Source organism: Euleptes europaea, chromosome 4 (assembly GCF_029931775.1).
Source record: "Euleptes europaea isolate rEulEur1 chromosome 4, rEulEur1.hap1, whole genome shotgun sequence".
NCBI lineage: Eukaryota > Metazoa > Chordata > Lepidosauria > Squamata > Sphaerodactylidae > Euleptes > Euleptes europaea.
In genome coordinates, this window is record NC_079315.1 from 12,042,459 (window position 1) to 12,057,008 (window position 14,550).

The 14,550-nt window shown below is 42.6% G+C and overlaps 2 protein-coding genes across 2 annotated transcripts; both read right to left on the reverse strand.

Annotated features, from left to right (window-relative positions):
* Nucleotides 1-2,099: 2,099 nt before the first annotated feature.
* LOC130476493 (taste receptor type 2 member 7-like) lies at nucleotides 2,100-3,053 on the reverse strand. The gene has a single exon (XM_056848438.1). The coding sequence runs from the start codon at nucleotides 3,051-3,053 to the stop codon at nucleotides 2,100-2,102; it is 954 nt and encodes a 317-aa protein (XP_056704416.1).
* Nucleotides 3,054-3,506: 453 nt separating this feature from the next.
* LOC130476494 (taste receptor type 2 member 7-like) lies at nucleotides 3,507-13,927 on the reverse strand. The gene is made up of 3 exons (XM_056848439.1): nucleotides 13,169-13,927; nucleotides 5,776-5,920; nucleotides 3,507-3,568 (listed from the first exon to the last, which is right to left on the reverse strand). The coding sequence occupies exons 1-3, from the start codon at nucleotides 13,925-13,927 to the stop codon at nucleotides 3,507-3,509; spliced, it is 966 nt and encodes a 321-aa protein (XP_056704417.1).
* Between the last annotated feature and the right edge of the window lie 623 nt (nucleotides 13,928-14,550).

A 14,550-nucleotide genomic window follows, 5' to 3' on the forward strand; every position in this document is an offset into this window, starting at 1 on the left:
GGACTGTGTGGCAGTAGCAATGATCTCATGCTCTTTTTCTAGTTAACTAGACACCTGCTGGTTATGTCATCCTTTGTTTTAGAGAAACAAGGCCTGGGAAAGTACTTTTCATGATTTGGCCATGGCCTTCTACCTTGCTATCTCAGAATGAGCCCATAAGTATTTGCTGAGCGGTCATTTGCTTCTGTGCTGTTATCACTTATTACAAGAGCCAAACAGATACTTAGAAGTAGCCACGTGATTGTGAGAATCAACTTTAGAGAATGATCAGATAGATAATTTTATCTCTAAATGGTTGTGAAAAGCAAATTGGATTTCTTTGAACTGAAGTCTCAGAATGCAGAGGTTGAAGAATCACTGATATTGGCAAGACGATGGGATCTTTGAGCTTATTTGATAATGCCTAAAAGCGATAGACATGAGGCTGAAACCTGATTTGTTTTAAATATTATAATCAATTTTGATATGTATTAATAATGTTAGGAAATCTAATTATAATAGCCTGCATATTAACATTTTGTGTACATATAATTATCTTATGTCTTTATTGTATAATGTCTTGCTTAATAAAAAGAGTCTCTTCTTTAATTAATAAAAGATAAAAAGATTCAACTGGTGTTTTGGTCTATTCCTGGTTGCTCGAATAAGAGGGAAAACAGGACTCACCGTCCAAAAGATTATATTGTATTAACAACAGTTAGAAGGGGTAGTAACTATCTGGCATGATAAAACAAAGATGGATGTGTTTCAATTGCAATTGTTTCAGAAGCTGAGCTCCTGGGGGAATTCTCAGTTCAAAATCTCTCTAAGGCCATTTATGCAGGGGTATTTAGCTTGCTTTCCCTGCTGGACTGCTTTGAGGCTTCCTTTGCATTATTCATGATTTTACCAACCTTTAGAAGTCACTTCGCTCTCGCCTCGTTCTTCCTACACAATTCTAGGATGCTGTTTTATGATGAATTTGAATACTGCTTCAAGGCAAGAGCAATGCAAATCCCCGCCTTTTCCATGCATATCTCTAACTTTGGGTTTCTCTCTCCATGCCCATTTTGGCTTCTCCCTCCCAAGTGTCTGTCCCTCCCATCTAACCCCTTCCCTCAAAGCAAAGCACAAACGAGAGAGTTAAACCATCATGAAATGTGCCGGAAGAGAGGGGCTGCAAAGGTTGTCAGAGAGAGAGGCTGCAAAGATCGCAAGGTGGCTCCCGGTAGGGAGCAGTTGAAGAAAGGTGGGGAGGAATACCCAGCAAAAGAACAGGCAGTCCCTTTAAGAGCTGACCCGCCCCCTCCAAGTAAACTGCAACAAGGCTTTATAAGCAGAGGCTAGATGGCCATCTGTCAGCAATGCTGATTCTATGAACTTGGGCAGTTCATCGGAAGGGGGGGCATCTTGGCCATCTTCTGGGCACTGGGTGTGTGTGGGAGAGGTAGTTGTGAGTTTCCTGCATTGGGCAGGGGGTTGGACTAGATGACCCTGGCGGTCCCTTCCAACTCTATGATTCTATGATTCAGAAGCTGCATGATTGACTGGGGATGCCTAATTAATCACAAGGTACTCCTGAATTTTTTTTTTGGGGGGAAGCCCTTATGCATATGATGTTTGAGAATTCGGAACAGAAAACTGTGCAGCAAACCAAGCACAAACTTCCCCTGCATAAATGACCTAACTGTTGCGAGGGAATAAGTCTCACGCTACAGGACTATAGTTCTTATTTTGTTTAGAACGTACCACAGAAAAAACCACAGCTAAAACAGTCATTATCATTTTTTTTGTTCTCATTCAAAGGGTACAAACTAGCCAAGTCACAGCAATATATGAAACAGAGATGAAATGAAGAAGGTTATTTGAAAGTGAGAAGGATGCTCAAACTTAACTACATAGCAGTCACTGATATTCAACTGCGAAATAATAGTGAATAAGAAACAGTGATTTAAAAATGCAGGATCCAAGAGTTCAATCCACTGGGAGGTGGTCTTCACAGAACCAATTTAATGTGGATTGAACACCAAGAGGACTTCTGAATGGGCTGTGCCTGAAGGGTTTTTCAGGTTTCTTCCTCCTCAAGAGAATGTCCTCTTCCTGAGTTCTTTTGGTAGGCTTTAAGAAGGTCTTTCCCTCAATGGACATTTTAAGCGTTGTATCATCTTGACCCATGCCTGTTTCAGTTTGGGGTTAATTAATATCAGGATAATGGCATGCACAGAGGGATACAGAGCGCTCACATTGTGAAATAACACAGATAATCTCCGAGAGGGATCATTGCTTTTCCAAGCCAGCGTTGATTGTAAAGTGAGTGCCACAAAACTGGACAGGTACAAAATAGCAAAGGAAGCCAGAGCTTTGATGGCGCTCAAATGAACTTGCGTGCTGAGATCCCTGACTCTGATTCCACTGCGTTGCAAATGTCTTATGTGCTTCCACAGAGAGATTATTAACAAGATCATGGATGACAGGAATATCACAGAAGGCATGAAATTTGTAGCAATAACCGTAATGCCAAAGTGACTAGAGGAGAGAGGCGTTTCAGTTTCTGAATCACAGCTATTAGTTAAAAGTAATTTGTAGCGATCAACAACGGTAAACTGACTACTTGTTTCTGCAGTATCTATAATAGTCATAAAAGCAGAGAAGACCACTGAGCTGAGAAGCAGCCATGGGACCAATCCAGAGAATCGCAGCTTCGCTCGTAGGAACACGGAGTGGGAGAAGGTGGCAATCTTTACAAAGTACAAAACGCTGAGCCAGGCGGCAAACCAAAGGTTGATGGCGTTTGTAAAGAGCCACATGATGGCAATCATTAATCGTAAGTGTCCACGTTGCAGTATATAGATGTGCTGAAAAAAGGAAACCCTGGTCATATGCAGCATTAGTGTTGCTTGCCACAGGAGTCTGGAGAAGCCAAGACAGGTCAGGATCAGGTCAGTCGGGGACTGTTTCCTCCTTCGGAACCAGTCGATGCAGTTGATGAGGACAATAAATCCATTTGCTACCATTCCAGTGAGGGTTTCCATAATGAGAAATGCAAAGCCAATTATTGACAACAAAGTGGCCATCTTTGTAAGCACAGAACAAAATGGTTTCTTCTGCTGGGAAACTCGCACTTTCCACCGACAACCCACAGCACAACACTGGGGCCCTCGGTTGAAGGACGCCAAAATATCTGGGAGGCAGGAACTGTTTTTCAGCGTTTACCCTGTGAAGATGCAAATCTTCCTAGAAAGGATGGTATTACTAAAGCTGTATCCTGTTCTAAGATGTCCTATTTGCACATTTTCCATAGATGCTAATTATGTTCTTTGCATCTGTCGTCACAAATGAGGACGTACTATGCTTGTGGGATTTGTTGACTTGCAAATCACTATTTAAAGTCAATTATTAGTTATTATATTTATGGAAAGCCTTTCTATTGATTGATTAACAGTGCAATCCTAAGGGGGGAATGCGCTCAGGAAGCTGACTGATATTTACACTGACATTTCTCCGAGATACGCCAGTACAAGGCTCACTTACTCCAGTGCAAGCTCCCAGCACCGTTCCTCCACTCTTGGTCCCCACAGCTGCTGCCCGTCTATGCAATTGAGGCAGAGGCCCCTGTGCCAGAGTGGCTGTGGGCCGTTCTGGGGCCATGACTAGAGTTAGTTGGCTCTCTGAGCCCTTTCGGCCTGGGAACGCCCCCTGTCAGAGGAAGAAAGTTAGCCAACAAAAAATATGGTATTACAAAATCAAGTGCCCCACTCTTGTGGCCACCCCCATGAGGCCTGAAGCAGCTCAGGATGCCAACTACGGGCACGACCAATCTTCTTCCTCCTCTGCGGCAGCCAAGTTCCCTCCCCAGCACCCAGTTGCACCCCCCGGCCTTACAAAGCCCCCAGCAAGGATACTGCACAACTCACGAAGTAGGATGAGTGGCACAGGACTCTGTCAGAGAGCTCCCTGCCGTGCGGGCTTAGAATGAGCGGGGAGGAACATTGGTGGTGGGAAAAGCTCAGAAAGGGCACCTAGCAATACTGGGCAAGCACTTTGCACTAACATGCAAAGGGGAGAGCAAAGTCAACACTTTGTGGCTGTCTTCTCTCATTTTAGAACCCTAACAGATACCCCTGGAGTGCCCCGTGGCACAGAGTGGTAAGCTGCAGTACTGCAGTCCAAGCTCTGCTCACGACCTGAGTTCAATCCCGACGGAAGTTGGTTTCAGGCAGCCGGCTCAAGGTTGACTCAGCCTTCCATCCTTCCAAGGTGGTAAAATGAGGACCCAGCTTGCTGGGGTAAAGGGAAGATGACTGGGGAAGGCACTGGCAAACCACCCCGCAAACAAAGTCTGCCTAGTAAACATAAGAACATAAGAACGATGTAAGCCACTTTGTATCCCTATTGGGGAGAAAGTTGGGATATGAATACAGGAAATGAATGAAGTAAATAAATGTGTGTCTGCTCTATGAAGGAGTGTTTGTGACACCCAGGGAAAGACATATGGGAAGGGATCACCGAAGGGTAGGGTTGCCAGGTCCCTCTTTGCCGTCGGCGGGAGATTTGGGGGCGGAGCCTGAGGAGGGTGGGGTTTGGGGAGGGGAGGGACTTCAGTGCCATAGAGTCCAATTGCCAAAGCGGCCATTTTCTCCAGGTGAACTGATCTCTATCGGCTGGAGATCAGTTGTAATAGCAGGAGATCTGCTATTACCTGGAGGTTGCTATAAAAATACACACCTGTACTGTATAGTTGGCAAGAAAAAATAGTAACCAGACTCACTAGCCACTTGCAAAGGATGCAACTTCTATAATAGTCATTATACGAAATGCACAATACAAAAAGCGTCGACGGTTTACCATCACATACAATCAATATCCCCCACAACAAACCAAACATAGACAAAACTACAATGTTAGCGGTTCATAGAACTCAGCATGCTACTATATAGTCCTAAGCGGAATAGACCGATAGAGTCCTCGGTCCGCGGATATTGTCTTCTAAGTCTCATGGTCACCCCTTCTTAGGCACAGACAGTCATTCCACAAGGATTACACTCAAGGAGACTTGTCAGACAAAACTGAGCAGCAAAGAAATGCTCTTCCGGAGTAATATGCGTTGCCACCACTAGGTGGCTTCATCAGCCTGATGTACATAAAGCATAATCAATTGGTAACCTCAGTTGATACACAATCTTGATTTCACTCAAATTATTTATTTATCTTTCTAACATCCCTTAGATACTTTTCTACATACCTTTCTTCAAAGGATTCATGAAACACCAAGGAATTCAATCGATTCCAACCAGTTCACCTCTCCCAAACGGGCTGCATTAATTTCTAGGTTGTTCTCCAATGACTAATCTACTCCAGGATGTGCCCTAAATAAGATACAGGTTTTGAATCACCATGAACGGCAGAAGCCTCTACTTCCTTGTACAGATCTTAAAGAAACCTTACTAAGGGTATATTAAATGAAACTTGATTGTATGAAGCCTGATTGAATGAAGCCTAATTAAATAAAACAACCTTGAAGTCAAGGCGAAATGGGGTGTCTACAGGCAGCCTGACACCCATACGTTTGGCTGTGCTTTACAGTAGCTATGCTTCCTCTACACTTTGATTTCAGCATGTCTCTTTGTTGCTTTGGATAATACCTTCTTAGCTTTTAAGATACAGCTCATCATGTAACATCTTAGTAAGTATTATGTAGGCAGCTAGATTTACAGTGCATTCCTCAAATGCGCTGGCGGCTGCAGCGAAAGGCCTTAGGAGGCTGATGAAGGCCTCCGCCAGCACAGGGGCCCACACCACCGGCGCCCAGATGGGGCACGTTGGCGTGAGTGGCCCCAGCGCCAACGTGCAGGCCCAGCCGCCGGTCCCCGCCATCCGCCGCCGCAATGCTGGGCCTGGCCCTCGCAGCAGCCTCTCGCTGGCCTCCAGCCGCCGGCACAGGCTGCAGCAGCGAGCCGGGAGGCGTTCCAGCACCCCAGGAGGCATTCCCGGGGCATTCCCGGGGCGCTGGCCAGGGGGTGGGGCTAATGTTAGTCAGCCTCCTAACCTGTTTTGGCTCGAGAACCCCCTTTTTGTCTTTCACAAGATACGCCAGCTTTTTGCGGGCATATCTCCCGTGCAACCCTACTGCAAAGCATAGCCAAACGTATGGGTGTCAGGCTGTCTGTAGACACCCCATTTCTCCTTGACTTCGAGGTTGTTTTCTGGTGCAGCTGCCAGCTGCTTTGCTTCGCTTCGCTTCCCAGGGTCTGAGGTCCGTGGGAGCTTGATATTTCCAGACCGCTTCTGTAATCACGATGTGACTGTAATTCTATGTCTGTATTCTCCGTATAGCCAAGTGCACCCCCATCCCCCTCCGTTCCTGCCTTTTGGTTTCTAAGCTCTGCATGCCTGTTTCAATAAACCAACTCTTTTGGATCTTTGTCTCTTGATGTGGCTATTGGATTTAGGATCACAAGTGCTTACAATGGGGAAATGAACTCAGGTGAGATGACCCTCAGCTCCCAATCAAGGTGGACTTTTGGGAGAAGCCTCTAGATCAGTGGTTCCCAACCTTTTTTTGACCAGGGACCACTAGGACTTTTTTGTTCGGTGCAGGGACCCCAAGGTTCAAAATAAAAATTCCGAGAATTTGAAAATAAACTTTAATCATAACTGTTAGTTAAACATTAAACTTAGAATAATATTTGAATATATATATATTTATAATAGAGAACTTTTAATTGAAAATATTAATTTATTATGGGTTTATAACTTTGTTTTGCGGACCTTAATTTAGTTCTCGCGGACCCCTGGGGGTCCATGGACCCCTGGTTGGGAACCAGTGCTCTAGATGGTTCAAGCTGGTCTAAGCTAGAATGATCTTCTCAGAGGGAAAGAGGGATCTCACCCCTCCCATCTTCCCACAGATGTGCTGGTTCAACGAATTTGGATGGTATGAGCTACTGACCTTGATAGCTCGGCCCCTTAGCGTAACAAGCTACAGGTGTTGTTTGTGAGACCAGAAGGAGCTAACTTGTGGGAAATTACCAAGTGCTAAACTCCCACAAAATGGAGAACAGCGAGGTGGCAAAGAAACAAAATGGCTTTTCTGTCTTTTTTATATATATATATAAAATATATATATATATATATATATTTTTAATTGATTTTATTTGGGGTACAGAAGGGAAAAAAGGGAAAGAAGGGTGATGGGATAAATTTAACAACATTTAAGGTTGACGTCTACGACACCCCCCCCCCTTTCAACCACTTCAATATCCCACTCACTCCGCCCGGCCATATATGCTGAGGGAAAAGCGTTGGCCTGAGTATATTTGTGAGGAGATTATTTTCCTTCTCCTCCCGTCCCGCACCAGTATTTACCTCAGTGAGAAACAGGAGACGAGAGGCTTTTTAACTTGAACAGACAAAAGAGGGAAGTTTATTGAAGAGAACTCACAGAGATTGGTTTACAAGAAAAAGGCAGAAATTGGAGGGGAAACTCAAGTCAGATTTTTACACACAAGATTACTTCAGAGAAATAGCTTAGATGTTTTCTTCACTCGAGTTCCTTCAGTTCTCAGTTTCTGGTTTAGTTCTGTCCCTCAGAACTATTATTCAGACTTTCAGACTCTCGGTCTCTGTCATTCAGCTTCATGGAAGGTTTTGCATTGGATTTGCCACTCTTTAGATGCACTTTCCCCCCATCCATATTCTCAAAACTCAACCATAAGCCGCCTTGCAGAGTTTTGAGAATTCAGATGGGGAAAATGTGCATCTATAGAGTGACAAATCCAATGCAAAACCTTCCATGAATAAATGGCCTCAGTCTCTGTCCCCAGCCTAGCTCTCTCTGACTACCCCACCTTAGTGGCTGTAATCCTCCACACCTTCCTGCTACCGGAATAGCTCTACCTCAGAGACTAATTCCCCCTGTGACTTGAGAATGGGCCCTCTCTAACCCAATTCTTTTTTTTTTAATAATTTTTTTTAATTTTTATAATATAAAACAAAACAAATACAATAATAACAAACAACAAAAAATAAATAAAAAGAAAATACAAAAGAGTATCAATTATGATTATACAAAGTTATAACGTTCAACAAAGCCAAAATACCCTTTTGACCCTCCACCCACCTTAAAATGTGACCCTTCACCTGACTTCCGCAGAAGTGTCTAAACAGTTTTAAAAGTTGTTAATAATAATAATAATATAAAAGTAAATAATCTTGTTTCTATAACTCACGAACTAAAGTAGTAAAATCCATTTTTGCCAGTTTGTCGCAATATGTGATGGCCTTTGCCCATGTTTTTTTGAATTCTTCCATATCTTTTCCATGTAGGAATTCTGTTAATTTGGCCATCCTCATATACATCCATAGTTTCCCTTTCCAGTCACGAATTGAAGGTTTATTCACTTGCTTCCAAACTTTAGCTATTACAATTCTTGCAGCTGCAAAACTATATTGACAAATGACCCTATCATTACTGCCCATTTTTTTCTTGTGGGATTCCCAATAAACAAAATGCAGGTTTTCTTTTTACTTTCATATTAATCAAATTATTAGTTTCTATAATAACTTTTTTCCAAAAACTTTTTTTTTTTACATATCCACCATGCATGCATAAATGTTCCTCTTTCCTTTCCACATTTCCAGCATAAGCCCATATCTCCTTTTTTTTCTAACCCAATTCTCACTCCTGTCACTACCACAGGTTGTGTGTGTCAATAGCTTTGGCTTTCACAGAACCTGAGGTTCACCGAGCACAGTCTGGCTTCCGCTTAGTCTTGCTACCAAGCTTCCAATCTAACACAGCCCTCTCTGGCTGGTCCCAAGCTTCGACTCTCTTCACAGCCTCCTATCCAGGCTGGGTCCCAAGCTTCAAATCCTTTCTGTCTCTCAGAGCTCAGGGTGTCAGCTCTCTGACTCCGTCCACTTTTGGTCTGTCAGCTCTTGCTGCAGATTAACCCCTTATCCGTCACAACGTCCCGGACAGATCCTCTACTTTCTTCTTGTCCCTATTTTACTTCTATCTTATTCCTTTTTGTCTCTATTATCTGTCAGATCAATTTTGATCTTATGTCTAGTTTTTACTTATTTAGTCTATAATAGTTCACAAATTTCATACTATAATAATATCATTTCTCATTATATCTATTCTAACTGATATCTATGATCTTGTCTATAAACCCTTTACTTCTAACATATTTAACCTAAATTCACCATATATCTTTGTAGAATAGTTGCCATCTCTGTTCATATTCTTCTGGCTTTTCTGTCTTGACATGCCCCCTTCTAAGAGTTAGAATCATTGGCCAATGTTGATGTTATAATGTTATAACTCCACTAACACACACAAATACATTGCAATCCTACAAAGCTACTATGCTGATCAGCTCACATGCATACATGAGGTAAAAAGTTGTAAAATAGCAGCATCTGAAAACTTACTAATAAGCAATGCAATAATTCAGAGAAAGAGAAAAACACATCCGAAATCAGGAATTCATTCCCCACTGTGACTAAGTGAACCTGCCACCACATTATCTTTTCCCTTAATGTGTGAGATGTCAGTCTGGAAATCTTAAAGACTCAAAGCCCCTCTCAGAATTCTGGCATTTGTTCCTTTCATTTATTCAGAAAAGCTAGGGGATTGTGATCTGTCTGTAGGTAAAATCCCCCCCCCCAAATTAAGTATGGACAAAGCTTGTTAATTGTCCACACAATCGCTAAGGCCTCCTTCTCTGGAACCAGATAAGCCTTCTCTCTATCTAAGAGTTTCCTGCTCAGTTAAGCAATTGGATGTAACTCATGGTTTTCATCTTTCTGAGCCAAAATTGCACCCAGGCCTTCCTCAGAAGCATCTGTCTGAAGATGAAAAGTACAGGCACTTGCACCAACCTTTGCTTAATCTGGTCAAAAGCTTGCTGACACTCTTGTGTCCACACCCCTTTAATAGGTGCTTTTTTCTTACAGGTAAGAGGTGCAGCTAAATCAGAGAAATTCGGGATTAATCGTCTGTAGTAATTAACCAGCCTGGTGAAACTCTGAACTCCTTTCTTAGTAGTGGGTACAGGCCACTCCACTATGCTAGCCACCTTAGCCTCTAAGGGTTTCATCTTTCCACCCCAACCCAGTGCCCAAGGTAAGCAACCTCAATACAACCTAATTGACATTTCTGTGTTCTCACAGTAAGCCCTGCATCATTCAATTTCTGCAAAACAATACGGAAATGCTGTAAATGTTCTTCCCAGGTAGAGGATATGATGAAGATGTCGTCTTGGTAAGCACAGGCAAAAAGCAAACCTTCTAGAACACGATCCATCAGTCTCTGGAAAGTTTTTCTGGCTCCACTGAATCCAAATGGGGTACAGGTAAAATGGAATTGTCCCAAAGGACAAACAAATGCAGTCTTGTCAGATGCTTCAGGTGTCAAAGGGACCTGGTAGTAACCCCAAAGACAATCAGTTTCAGTTTCAGTCACCTTTATTGGCATGATAATAATAACGAGAGTGCATATGTGTACTCCATCTCGCTCAGAAGGGTCTCACATACAACAATATAACTAAAACATGGCTATCAAATTAAAACTCTTCAGTTTAAACGCTGTAATAATACATTCTTCCGGACAACAGATAAGAGCCACAGCTAACAACAATTAAGACCAGCACCCTTTTATTTATTGGTACCCAGTATCTATAAGTTGACTCGGTTTTATCTATTTATTTCCTAACCCTCTTTTTTTAAATAACAATTGTCAGAAATTCTGCCCCATGTTTGGAAACAACAGGTGTTGTGTCCGCTAATAAAAATGTGATGCCTTCATGTGCTGGATTTTTAAAGGGCATAATGTGAGGATTAATCAGTTCTAGACATTGTTTATAATACAGGGGGCAATAAACAAGAATATGCTCTACTGATTCTGGTTCTTTCAACTGGCAGTTGCAAAGACTTTTGTTCCGGGGAATACCCCGATATCTGCCAGAAACTATGGCTGATGGGAATGTGTTTAATCTGGCTAACATAAAGGCTCTGCGCTGGGAGGGATGGGTCAGCTTGGAGAAGTATTCAGCCATTGTTCTTTTTGGAAAAGAGAGGCCAAAAAAGGTAGGTGAGCAGATCTTGTTCGCTCTGGCATTTATTATCTGCAATTCCACGCCCCAAATTCTCCCTGTGATCATCCGAAGAATATGAGCTTCCCCAGAATTTGCCAACATATCAATGCCAAAAGAGTTGATTTTCCTTTCTATGAATTGGGACCATTTGGAAACATAAGGATCTGCGACCAAACTGCCTATAAGGCTATTTGAGGGAGCACGAAAGTGTAATCACAGCCAGAACTTAATGGTAGAAATCCAAGCTCTAGATTGAATAAGATGAAGATCTAACTCCGCATAGCGTGTAAAGTAACCAACTGAGTTGGGAATACCAAGTAAGTGCCACAAAGAAATCAGATTTGTCCATTCCACCCCCTTGTTAAAAGCTTGAATCCACACAGGGATGCCATACAGTAGGTGTGGACTTATCGTGGCCTGAAAGATTCTTATAGCCGCTGGTACAAATTGGTTTCCTTTTTGATAGAAAAATTGGGTAATAGCTGAAAGCTTGCTTTTAGTTGAGACAAGGGCGCGTTCCCTATGTGTAGACCAGTTCAGGTTATAAGAGAAAAGCATCCCCAAATATCTGAATGTTTTAACTTGTTCAATTTCCTTATCACCAATTCTCCAGACCTCCCATTTCCATGATCTGGAGAAAACTAGAATGTTAGTTTTGGTATATAGCAGTAAGATGCAAAAGCTAGCAAAGATTGCTTCATACCTACTCTGGTATAGGAAAGCATCACTGCGTCATCCGCGTACAAAATAATGGGAACATGATAAGAGTTCAATTTTGGGTAGGTATTTTGGGTAGGTATAATTATCCCATCGTATTCCCTATTACTATGTATGGGTGTGATAGCTGGACAATGAAGAAAGCTGATAGGAAGAAAGTAGATTCCTTTGAAATGTGGTGTTGGAGGAAAGTGCTACAGATACCCTGGACCGCCAAAAAAACAAATCAGTGGGTTTTAGATCAAATCAAGCCTGAACTGACCCTAGAAGCTAAAATGACTAAACTGAGGCTGTCGTACTTTGGACATATTATGAGAAGACAAGAGTCACTGGAAAAGACAATCATGCTAGGAAAAGTTGAAGGCAGCAGGAAAAGAGGAAGACCCAACAAGAGATGGATTGACTCACTAAAGGAAGCCAGGGCCCTCAGTTTGCAAGATCTGAGGAAGGCTGTTAAGGATAGGACACTTTGGAGGACATTGATTCATAGGGTCGCCATGAGTCGGAAATGATTTGATGGCACTTAACACACACACACACACACAATTATCTTATGTGTTTATTGTATAATGTCTTGCTTAATAAAAAAGAATCTAATCTCTCATTAATAAAAAATAAAAAGATTCAACTGGCATTTTGGTCAGTTGATGGTTGCTTGAATAAGAAAAGACATGGTCCAAAAGATTATATTGTATTAACAAAAGTTAGAAGGGGTAGTAACTTTATCTGGCATGATAAAACAAAGACGCCTGTGAAGCTGCAATAATTTCCGAAGCAGGGGAATTCTCAGTTCAAAATCTCTCTAAGTGTTGTGAGGGAATAAGTCTCACGCTACAGGACTATAGTTCTTGTTTTGTTTAGAACGCACCACAGAAACAACCACAGCTAAAACTGTCATCTTTTTTTGGTTCTTATTCAAAGTGTACAAACTAGCCAAGTCACAGCAATATATGAAACAGAGATGAAATGAAGGATATCTGAAAGTGAGAAGGATGCTCAAACTACACAGCGGTGTTTAAAAATGCAGTATCCGAGAGTTCAGTCCACTGGGTGGTTGTCTTCACGGGAACAATTTAATGTGGCTTAAACACCAAGAGGACTTCTGAATGGGCTGTGCCTGAAGGGTTTTTCAGGTTTCTTCCTCCTCAAGAGAATGTCCTCTTCCAATGTTCTTTTGGTGGGCTTTAAGAAGGTCTTTCCCTCAACGGACATTTTAAGTGTTGTATCATCCTGACCCATGTCTGTTTCAGTTTGGGATTAATTAATATCAAGATAACAGCATGAACAGAGGGATACAGAGCACAGATATTCGGAAAAAACACAGATGCCCAAGAGCGATCATCATTGCTTTTCCAAATCAGTATTGCTTGTACTAAGACTGCTACAAAACTGGACAGGAACAAAATAGCAAAGGAAGCCAGAGTTTTGATAGCACTCAAGTGAACTTGTGAGTTGAGATCCCTGACTCCAATTCCACTGCGTTGCAAATGTCTTATGTGCTTCCACAGAGAGATTATTAACAAGATCATGGATGACAGAAATATCACAGAAGGCATCAACTGTGTAGCAATAATTGCAGTGGAAAGGTACCCAGAAGCGTGAGGCGTTTCAGTTTCTGAATCACAGCTATTGGTTAAATGTAACTTGTAGGGATCAACAGCGGTGAGGTCCCTGATCAATCCTGGAATACCAATAATAGTAGTAAAAACAGAGAAGACCACTGAGCCGAGAAGCAGCCATGGGACCAGTCCAGAGAATCGTAGCTTCGCTTGGAGGAACACGGGGTGGGAGAAGGTGGCGATCTTTACAAAGTACAAAACACCGAGCCAGGTGGCAGACCAAAGGGTGATGGTGTTTGTAAAGATCCACACCGTGGCAAGCATTAAATATCCATGATGCAATATATAGATGAACGGAAACAAGGAAAGCATAGTCTCGTGTACCATGACTGTTGCCAGAGACATGAGTCTGAATAGGCCAAGACAGGTCAGGATCAGGTCAGACGAGGACAGTTTCCTGCTTCGGAACCAGTCGATGCAGTTGATGAGGACAATAAATCCATTTGCGACCATTCCAGTGAAGGTTTCCATAATGAGAAACGCAAAGCCAGTTATCCACAGCAAGGTGGCCATCTCTCTCTAAGCACAAACTGAAAGAGTTTCTTCTGCTGGGAAACTTGCACTTTCCTTCAACAACTCTCAGCACAACACTGGGGCCCTCCGTTTAAGGACACCGAAACATCTGGGAGGCAGGAACTGTTTTCCAGTGTTTACCCTGTGAAGATGCAAATCTTCCTATAAAGGATAGTATTACTAAATCTATATCCTGTTCTAATATGTCATATCTGCACATTTTACATAGATGCTAATTATGATCTTTGCATCTTTCACAAATGAGGACGTACTATGCTTGTGGAAATTGTTGACTTAAAAGTCCCTATTTGCCAAATGCCTGTTAATGGCGGGCAATTGCCCACCGATTAACAGGCCTGCCCAAGGCCCCTCAGCTGGCCGATGAGGAAAACAGGCCAGCTAAAGGGGGGGGGGGTACAACCCCATAAGCATGCATGGTGGTGCATGGCACAATAAAGTCCCCTCTAGGGTAAACCTGGAAACCATAGAGTTTTGGGAGGAATATGCTAGAGTACCCCATCACTTACAGGTTTGATGGGGATGCTCTAGCACATTCCTCCAAAACCTTTATGGGTTCCTTAGAGTTTTTTGAGGGACATGCCCATCACTTCTGGGCTTTCCCC

Bases quoted from the DNA above. Each gene is read 5' to 3' on its own strand.
- LOC130476493 (XM_056848438.1), bottom strand. From the start codon at position 3,053: ATGGCCACTTTGTTGTCAATAATTGGCTTTGCATTTCTCATTATGGAA.
- LOC130476494 (XM_056848439.1), bottom strand. From the start codon at position 13,927: ATGGCCACCTTGCTGTGGATAACTGGCTTTGCGTTTCTCATTATGGAA. The intron at 5,921-13,168 runs GTACAAGCAATA...TCGCTGCTGCAG, and splicing joins CCAGTTTTGTAGCAGTCTTA to CCTGTGCCGGCGGCTGGAGG. The intron at 3,569-5,775 runs GTGTGGGCCCCT...TCAATTGCATAG, and splicing joins GCCCCATCTGGGCGCCGGTG to ACGGGCAGCAGCTGTGGGGA.